General features: G+C 39.7%; 1 protein-coding gene across 3 annotated transcripts in view; it reads right to left on the bottom strand.

Annotated features, from left to right (window-relative positions):
- Positions 1-2,642: 2,642 nt before the first annotated feature.
- rc3h1b (ring finger and CCCH-type domains 1b) overlaps positions 2,643-10,403 on the bottom strand; it is a 16,972-nt gene continuing 9,211 nt past the window's right edge. The window contains exons 10-20 of one of the 3 annotated variants that reach the window (XM_014332972.2): positions 9,993-10,232; positions 9,633-9,826; positions 9,102-9,511; positions 8,830-8,988; positions 8,499-8,654; positions 8,178-8,400; positions 5,958-6,048; positions 5,702-5,798; positions 5,148-5,357; positions 4,848-4,951; positions 2,643-4,737 (exon numbers count right to left, since the gene is read on the bottom strand). In XM_014332972.2, coding sequence (XP_014188458.1) covers positions 4,581-4,737; positions 4,848-4,951; positions 5,148-5,357; positions 5,702-5,798; positions 5,958-6,048; positions 8,178-8,400; positions 8,499-8,654; positions 8,830-8,988; positions 9,102-9,511; positions 9,633-9,826; positions 9,993-10,232 — 2,041 coding nt within the window. In that variant the 3' untranslated portion in view covers positions 2,643-4,580. The other 2 variants (XM_005912811.3, XM_014332983.2) reach the window with 2 other exon arrangements.

The raw sequence follows: 10,403 nt of genomic DNA on the forward strand, positions 1-10,403 counted from the left end.
ACATGACTATTTAAACCAAATATTTCAAATTTGGATTAATGACTCAAGACCTGTCACCACTGATTTTCAGTTTAGTTCTTGTGTAATTTGGCATACCTCAGTCTTTTCTCCCCGTGTCCCTTCCTACTGAGACCATTTTTGATGAAGCTTTAATTAACATTAAGGCCAGATATCTCTCAGGTCTGTCTTTTTAAAATACATGATGATGTTAATGATCTTCTTTTGTGCTTCACATGTCCAGTATCCTCAAATTTCTTAAGGACACACTGCACACCATGCAAAAAGAACCCAAGCTTTCAACTAACAGTTCTTTGGGAGTCATGTTGCTAATGCAAAAATACTATTTTATGTTTGTCATACTGTTACCTTTAGTTTAATCTACAAAAAAAAAATGCCAAAGGAAAGAAAACAAAATGTGTTTTTCTACCAGGCGGCTGGCAACAAAGAGCCTAAATGTTTAAAATTGGTTCTCTGCCAGGTTGGCTTACATGTAGTCACAACACAGTTTCATCTCTTGAAGCAGGCACGTTTTCAATGCTTGAATGATGATGTGGCCTCACTGTGGCTCAAAAAACCCCCAAAAACAAAACAATTCCTTTCAGGTACAAAGATCACATACAAGGACTGGACTGAAAATGATATGAGGAAAAAAGAAGCAGACAACTTCCAAAGAACAAATCTCAAAGATCTTCAGAAAACACTGCTCAAGACCACAGTATACAGGTTGAACAGACATGGCTACCACGAGGAATCTGTGCTGAAGACCACACCTATGAGTCCACTCCCAGCATTCACATCTTGAAAAATACTGAACCATTTCACAAAATAAAACAATGACAAAACCATTGAGTTAGCAATATCATTTATTCTTTCTCCCTCAGCTTAGAATCACTGTTGTACATAAGTTACATTTTGTTTTCTCAATTTCACAGGTTCTTGTTTTCCTCTTCAAACTTCCAGTTTGACCTCCCTCTCATATCAAAAAAAGAAAAAAAAAAAAGCAGATTGTATTATACAAAAATGCAAACCAATTTTCACACAGTGAATTCTCTTACAAAGTCATAAAATGGCGTAATAATGGCTACATCCACATTGGAGGAAGATAATTCTAGACATTCCTTAATGGAGTATAATATACATATAAAAAAAATTTTTCTTGCTGAAATCAAACCTGTACCTTAATTTAAGAGATATTTTACACGGGAGTAATTATATAAAAAAGCCATTTGCGAATTTCCCCAGAAAGTCCGGGAATAAAATGTGAGCCTCAAACAGCAGTAACAGAGTTCAGTGGTCAAGGGTGGTAGAGGAGGGGTTTAACTGGTTATGCAAATATGGGGTATAGGCAGCGGTTCCACTCAGAAACAAAAAACACACCGAATATTGAAATTAACGTGTTTGCTATTCGCTGTTTAAAACACCCCATATATCACGGTATGCCAGTTTTTGCAAAGCTAAAGTCATTTCGGCTCATTCAGACCTGCAGTGACCCGTTTGGCAGGATCAGCACTGTGGGAAATTTCATCAACTTCTGTTAGAAACAAAATACTGAATTAACACCATTAAATCTTTAGCCAATTACCGACCAACGCAGTTCCCTGTTGTTGTTTTTTTTTTTTTTTTAAATTAAGCTGATGGCCCTATTTCTTGCAAATAGTTGTAAAAAAACAAAAAAAAAAAAAAAAAAAAAAAAAAAAAAAAACCCCCCCCCCCCGGCAAAACACCCCCAAATAAAAATTAGAAAACACACACACACACAGACACACACAGACACAAAAACAAAATGTGAATGTCACCAAGTGCTCATAAAGCTGCACACATCAGGTCAGGTGTTGACTAAGACTTGCATGTCAATAAATTCACTCAACTAATGCCAAGAAAAAAAAGAAAATCTACAAAAAGCCAAGTCAACATTCTTTAAAAACAAACAAACAAAAAAGCTAATCAAATCTTGACAGATTTAGATTATTGTATCATTGCATTTTTTGGGTGGTGGGACCAAGGTCTGAGTCCATCATGCCAATTCAGTGTTAATTAGCTCCTAAAAAGAAAAAGAAACAGGAAAAAAAAAAGAGCGCACTAGATGAAGACTTGAGGCTAACCTTTCATCAAAGACTTCTTGCTAATTCTCTTGGGGGCAATGGTGGGCTAAACCCCAAAACTTTCCTAACACCTCAACTCTATCACTCGGTACAGCACAATGAAGGGGGAGAACAACAATAAACAACTTATCCAGGATACATCTACAATACAATCTAGCACACACACAAAACATTTCCATAAATTTTCCAAAGTTATGAATTTTGTCTTCTTCGGAAGCATAGTCTAATCTTTGTTTGAACACAAAAGATTTAAGTGAACACACATCAATTCACACAGAAGTCCTTCGTCTGGGAAAGGATAAAGTCTGTGTTGGCAACCAGTGGACCGAAAACAAATTTTAAAAAAAACAAAAACATTTTGCTGATTCTAAGTAGAGATCATTTAATATAAATGCTGAGCGAGTAGGATAAGAGGTGGCACGTTAATAGTGCTTTAGTATATTAATGTATGGATACATACTCATATGTATAAGTGAGCTGTGTACCTAAACAATAAATGTAGCAAGGAGCAGCCAGAGGCTTTAAGTGTGGTTGGAAAACTTAAAAAAAAAAAGAAAAAAAAGAAAGAAAATCCACAACTTTTGCTGTCGTGGTGCTGACAAACTGGAAAAGATACCCATTGAACAGCCAAGATGAGGATGTTGCACAGCACAAAAACATTTGTGCCTTAAAATAATTGACTCATCCGGTGTCAACAATGTGCCAGTTTCTCAGCATTCCTCATGTGAAAGAAAAGGTTTTATGTTAAACTAAAACAACTCGACCCACAGAGTCTCCTCCATGCTTTAACCGTTCAAGAACAAGAACTCACCCGTTGTCAGCAGAGCAGTAAAACTTTTGCCAATCATGCTAACTGTTTACAAAAAGGCAACGAGCTCTCTATTGAGCATCAGCAGTAAACAATTTATATGATGGAGAAAGAGCAATAATGGTTCTAATGATGGTGATGATGACAGCAGGTTGTGAACAAAAAAAAAAAAAAAGTGACCAAGTGAGCTGTATATCGCACCAGTCAGCAAAGACACTCAAATACACTCAATGCGAGGTGAATGAATTTATTAATCTGATCGAAGCACAGCCGTTCCTGAAGGTTTCCAGCCACTCCTCAGTAAATAACACTGCTTTCTTCAGCTGTAAACATGATTTCAAATGTACTAATGCAGCCAAGAACGCTACAACAGCAACCTTTCTGGACTCACTGCCAATTATAGCCATTTCATGACGGAGAGGAGAGTGTGTCTTCAACTAAGCTGGATAAAACCTTCACAAGGTAAGCATCATCGCCCAAAATCGTAACAATGTAAAGCAAGAAAAAAGTAAGACAAAAATTTAACAAAACATACACAAGGGAAGGCAACTTCATAGAAGTTAGGAGAACAAATGACAAGATAATCCCAATGGGGAGGCCTTTTGTGTGGCCAGATGAGAATCTCTGAGGAGGGAAATCCCTTATTTGCCTTGATGTTTTAAGGTCAACTTCACAGTCATTCAAGTGACTCCTGATACAAAAAGGTGCACCATCTCCGTTTGGTAACCTGCATGCACAAGCTCACAACAACTTTGACTGAACTGAATGCAGCAGACAGTCAGGAGCATTGGTGAAAGGCAACCAAATCACATCAGGGTCACATAAAAAAACAAAATAAAAATAAATCAAGAGAAGCACTTAGTAGGTTCCCTTATAGAAAACACGGAAAGCTCATTATCAAAGACTTAATGCAATCTTTAAAACAGAATGCTCCAATTAAATATATTATAAACTGCTTTCAAATATGAAACAGACACGTGTTCATAAAATGCAAAAATAAAAGTCATACTTCTCATGGCAGGTGCGGAAGTGCATGTGGTGTAACACTGCATTTTTAAAAACGCCCTGCATGCCCATTTTAGCTGAATCCAGGTGGAATATTGAAGTGCTTTTCCCTTCTCAGACATCCAGATCTGGGCAACCTCTTTTTTTTGTTTTTTTCTTACGATTTTGGGGGGTGAGTACCAAGAGTGACATTTCTGCCATCGTCAATCATAAACCAGATCGTACAGAATTTATTCAGAGTGTATGCGATGTTACAAGGTGCTCCTATTTACCTAACCGTTCAACTAACCCAACATTCTTCTCCAGGAGGATCAAATACTCTGCTATAATTTTACCGTTGAGGTTGAATATGCATATACTTTTTAAATAAAGTTGTAATGACACTGTCAACGTCACCACCATTTTCTCTTCCTGAATCTACTGTGAGCCTTGTTAATCTAAACCCAGTACAAAAAAAAAAACAAAAAGAAAAAAACAACACACACAAGAAATGTTATCATATGCCCTGGTTTCCAGGCAAGGAAAGTCATTAAAAAAAAAAAAAAAAGCTCATTCACAGAACAAAAAGAAAGAAAATTCATCACGGCAGATACTGCTCATCTTCTAAATAGAATGGGTGTATGTGTGCCTGTGCATGCTTTTGAATGTGTGTAAATGTGTACTTCCTAAGAGCAGGAATGGACAACACCATTCTTCTGTAGCTCTGAACCAGTGACACCTGGATCTGAACATAAGCTCAATGCAGATGCTTTATTCGTCAGTGACAGCATGGACCCGCCCACTGCACTTTCCGGCAGACCGCTGGAGCCATTTGACACCTCACTGTATGAAGAAAAGAGAAAACAGACAAAGCAGAACAAGACATGAATGGAAATAATATAAAATATTCATATTCAGGGGGACGTAGTATATTTAAGCATGTTCATACTCACGCAAGCGCCAAGGAAATTTCTTCCAGTGGAGTCTTATGCTCTGGCTGTCCATTCTCAGCAGGTTTCATCTTGTACTGCTGAACATCATGGACCACCTGGTTTTCCTGGTTTGGAAATGGATATAACCCCCAATAAAATATTTCATCACACACAGCTCATAAAGATCTAGATGTCAATTTGCCAAAAACCCACCCATCAGGACGTTTTAACCACATCCACACTAATCCCAAATTCTCTCAAAATCCATGGTTAAACTGTTACATCCCTCGTTAGTGTTCAACAACTCGCCACCACTCCTACCATAGCCATCTCACGGGTCCTTTTGCCGATCTCTTTCTCAACCTGGTGAAGCTCCAGGCTAAGCTGTTCACTGGAGACAGCTGTTGCACTTGCTCCCCCTGATGGCCACTTGGGTTGTTGCTGTTGTGAGGCTACTGCTGCCTGGCCCTGGCCAGGGTGAGTAGCCAATGCACTGGCCTCCCTCTGCAGGAGTAAAGAATTACTGGCAGCCTGTAGCAGAAAGACAGGAAGTAATGAGTAGGAGGGTGAATGTGCAATCTGGAAGTCTTTAGCAATAGTCAGGAAAACAATGGTTTAAAATGGGACATTCATTTTATTCATTACACATATTTCAGTGTTGAATATATGTTGATAGTAACTAGACACCAGGTAAACAGCTTGTATTTCTCGCCACGTCAATTTTTAATCTAAAAAGGAGAGTCGAGCCATAAATAGGTAATCAAGAAATCAATAATATTGAGCACCTCACACCTCTTGTGGCATAAAAATTGATCAAAACGATATGGGTCTTTCTAGACATTTATAGATACTCCTTAGTAACAGATTGTACAAACCTCCATGCTGTGCATCTGTGTCTGTTGGCTGATCTGCTGGTTCACCTGCTGTAGCTCAATCTTTAACTGCTCTCTGTCTGAGGCTGCCATGGGTAGACTACAACAGCAAAAAATAACTGCTTCACAATCTTTAACAAAGGCATTTCTGATATTTGGCAAATACACAATTCACATGATGATCTACTGACTATATTAAAAAAAACAAAAAAAAACAACCACAAGAATAACAAACAGATTAAACAAATATAGGACTTACCGCTCACTAAAATGTCCCTGAGAGGAGGAGGCATTCTGGTGGGTGGGATATGAAGTTCCACCCCATCCTCCATGGCTTCCATATGTGTATTCTGCTGGAGGGAAAATGGTAAATTGTACAACAGAACTATGTTCTTAACAATTGCAATTATGAAACACTACAATTATGTGAAATGACTATGCTCTATGAGTATTCCCGTGTGTTGAATACTACACTTGTTTACTTTGAAGCTCCAACAATGTGAATTTCCCATCTCTGGGACTAATAAAAGCTGTCTTATCTTATAATCCTGTGTGTGGGGGGACAAAAATAAATGAATAAAAACATAACATCTTTCCTTAAACCTTCTTCAAAAACTACTTTGTGTATCACAATTGACAAAATCAGATTAGAAGTATGCTTGTACAGGTGAGGCTTCCTATAAATATAGCCGGAGCTGATCTGACAAGGCCGCTCTTCTTAAAAACAATTGCTTGATGTGCATTGTGACGTGAGCATGACAGCCTTCAAAGCACTTTATAAGAATTACTACAGAAGGGCTACAGAAGTGTTTCTAAATAAAATGCTGTTCAGTTTGCAACAGGCACGTTTTCTACAAACGGAAGAAGAATTCAGGACTGTTTCTACTCTTCATATGAGTGGGTGTCCTGCAAAAAAACAAAGAAAAACTAAAAAAAACTTCACACCAAGAGCACAATGAGCAATCTTGAAAGTAGTGAAAAAGTACCCAAAATGCAGCAAAATGACTTGCAGAAATATCTAGAACTTGATTTAAAAAAAGAAAAAAAAGAAAAGAGAAAAAAAAAAACCCCCAGAAAATCAGAAAAAAGAAAAGAAAAAAGTGATTAAATGTAGAAATGGAAAGATCCTACTGCCTTAAAAAAAAAAGCAAAAAAAACAAAAAACAGGATGTGCCACTTCTGATAAAACGTTCTGCGAATAGATACTAAGCTACACCACCCTCGAAAATTAGTGTATTTCCATATGATGCATGGTGGAGGGAGTAGGGCTGGGCTATATCATACCGTTCATGGTAATACCGGTGTAATGTTGGGCAACGATAAGAAAATGAAATATCGCAATAGAATATGGGTAAAACGCGCATGCGCAGCGCCTTTGTTTACATACGGACATGGCAGCGACGCAGAATGAGAAGAGCGAAAGTGGATCGTTAAATGAAACGGATGAACCAGAATTGGTTTGTAAAAATGTTGCAACTTCAGTGGTGGAACTGGTTTGGCTTTCATCTGTCAGATAGAGCATGCTAGCGGGCTGTCGTTATTACTGTGTTTTTTGGAAAATACGGCACACTTAAAATCAATCCTTTGATTTTTCTGAAAATCGGCAGTGCCCCTTATAATCCCGTGTGCCTTATGTATGAATTCTGGTTGTGTTTACTGACCTCGAAACGATTTTATGTGGTACACAGCGCTCAAAAATCTGTCAAATGTTTCAGTACGACTTTGCTAAGCTACGAAGCCGCACCGCTTGATGGATTGTCGGAGCATTACGGCTACCGTAGGCTGGAGCCTCGCCGAGTGATATGTACGGTGCTTCAACATAATATTACGGTATTGTGTATGTATAACCTCTTTTTAAGTTTTGTGGATATTATACATGGTTATGCTGAGGATTTGTCGGCCAATTTCCACTGAAAATGCACTAACAAATTTGAGGAGTTGTAAAGTATTTTGTCTAGTGTCAATTATATCGTCAGTTATATCGTTATCGCAAATTTTCAAATGTATATCGTGATAAATATTTTTAGTCAAATCTCCCTGCTCTAGGAGGGAGTATTGATAGTTTGGCGTTTCTTTGCAGTCTAAGCGCCTGGTGACCAAAAGCACACAAGTAATTCAACAAAGATAATTTGCGCTATGGAATGGCCAAGTCAGCATCCTGACGTTAACCTACTTGAGTTGCTAGATGCATGATAAACATACAGTGTTCATTGTATTTCTGATGAATGTTGCAGAAATATTGATTAACTGAAACAGTAATGAGGGAATAGTCCCAAATCACAGAAGCAGCTACAGGAAATGCTGTAGCTGCTAAAAGCTGTTGCACAAGGAGGTTCAATGAGTCACTGAATTAAAGAGCTAAGTTCTTTTTCTTCTTCTTGTGTGTGTATTGCTCTAGACAAAGCAATAGAAACAATATGCTCCATTTAATTACCAGTGTCAGTAAAGCAATAAGACTGCGGTCCATGTGGGCTCTTACCTGGCATGGCCATGTGTTTAGAATTTGGGTTCTGGGGAGTGGAGGCCATGGCCTGTACAGGTCCAGTGGTCTGATAGCCTGTCTTTGAGGTGCGAGAGATGGCCCCAAAGCGCGACACAGTGGGCAGGGTACCAAATGGAATAATGGGGTCATCATCCTTTACTTCTGTGCCCTTCCGAGGGGCCTCCAACGACGGTTCCCTCAGGCCTTTAGCATCCACATTCTGATAAAAGGAGAGAAAAGGATAAAGAGAGGAAAGGTTATTATTATATGAAAAACCCAAGAAATCAGCACAATGTTCGTTTGTCACTTGAGGCTTACCATCATCTCCACAGGAGGAGGAACCATAACATCTTTGGGTTTGGGATCTTTTGTGCCAATGTATGAGCCAATAGTTTCACAAGACCAGGGAGAGTATTGCCCCGTATAGTTGGCTAGTCTGCATTTTGGAATTGCTTTGGAGTTATCCTCGTCATACTGCAGACACAACACATGCAGTTATTAAAACTTACCCATATTCACAGTTAACTCAAGCTTTACTTCACCAACTACATTCAGGATTATTTTAGGCTTTTAAGCCTGAAATAAGAGGCTAAATATTACAATGGCTGACATAAACAGCAGATGTATATTAAATCTCCTGGGTACTAACATCAGGAGGGTAGTCGTTGGGGAAGGGATGTGTAAGATTGGGTGAAGCAGCAAAAGGTGGAGGCGAAATGACCTTCCTTTCCTCCAGCTGGGATAACAGCTCCTGCCGGCGTCGATGCAGATAGTCCAGGCTGGCTTGAGGACCACCACATGATGGCCCCTGTGAGATGCACACACAAATAATGACTGCTGAACTGCTGACAGTTTTCTCCCCCCCCCCCAATATCCACACCAAGAGAAATGAGCACAAAGCATATCTAAAACCATACTCACCCTCACATAGGGCCTGATATTCATAGGTTGAGCACCTGGTGGATAGTAGCCATCTGCTGCATATCTATCCCGGCTACTGGGCTCTGGGTGGTAAACAGAGTTGGAATGCCCTGTTGATGGTGGGGGCACATCTAGAGGTGCTGGACTCATTCTGACCAAGCCTTCCCTTTGAGATGGGTAAGGCTGAGGGGGAGGTGGCGGACCACTGTAGGACATATGGCGACCTCTGTCATAGTGTGAAGGATGAGGGTAGGAGAATTGTTGACCAGAGTGAGGGGCCGGGTAGGTTCGTTCTGGAGGGCCATAACCAGGGTAAGGATCCGGGTAAGGGGGTCCTGACTCACTATGCGGAGGAGGGTTACGGATGTAATCTCTTGGAACATACTGTGGTGGCTGCTGGTAGGGGTAACCTGGAAAACAAAATGTCACAGTATTTTAAAAAAAACAAAACCTTCCAATTTACTTCTAAGTGTAAATTAAAATAATAATAATAATGCTACAATTTCAATCATACGCATACATTATGCCTACCTGCAGTATATGGTTGGGGCTCATACTGAGAGGCAGAAGGTGGTGGACGAGTGTCACCGTACATCTCAGCGAGCTGTTGCTGGGGGTACACTGGTGATCCTCTGGGAACCACTGACAGGTTATCTGCTGAAATCCTGGGGTGGGCTAGGGCATGAGGTGGCAGAGTCATGCCATGTTTGGGCACAGTGTCCAGGCTACAAGAATAAACCCACATTGTTAAATATTTTTCCAACATCTGATGTATCCTGTTTAACAGAGCAAATAATTTCACTGAATAACCTCATTCTGTGACCTAGGGATAAGAAAACCCGTGGCTTTGATGAAGATGCTAACTCTCTGGCTTCTGCATACTATACTCACACATCAGGAGGTGATCCTGGGGCACTGGGACTCCCTCCGTCCATCTTAACAGATTTACGCGGCAGTTCATATGAGACTGGGTCGGTGCCACGAGCAATAAGCGTGGGCAAAGAGGATCCACCAGTCCCATTGGCCAAGGGTGAAGGCTTTCGGGTCACTGCTACATCGAGAGGATCATCTGACAAGAGTCCTCCTGAGCCAGGGAGGCGAGCTGCCAGACGCTTGTTCATCTTACGATACCTTAAAATAGGTAAATAAATAAGTAAATAGGTAGGTATTATAAAATATAATAAAAATTATGATATCATATTCTTTTTAGATATTAAAAACAACAACAACATACACATATATTTCAGAAAAATTGAGAGTGTATAAAAACCACTGTGGTAATAGTGACTGAATTGAGGAACA

This window comes from Haplochromis burtoni, unplaced genomic scaffold (assembly GCF_018398535.1).
Source record: "Haplochromis burtoni strain Fernald_Lab_line unplaced genomic scaffold, NCSU_Asbu1 Contig_3, whole genome shotgun sequence".
Lineage (NCBI taxonomy): Eukaryota > Metazoa > Chordata > Actinopteri > Cichliformes > Cichlidae > Haplochromis > Haplochromis burtoni.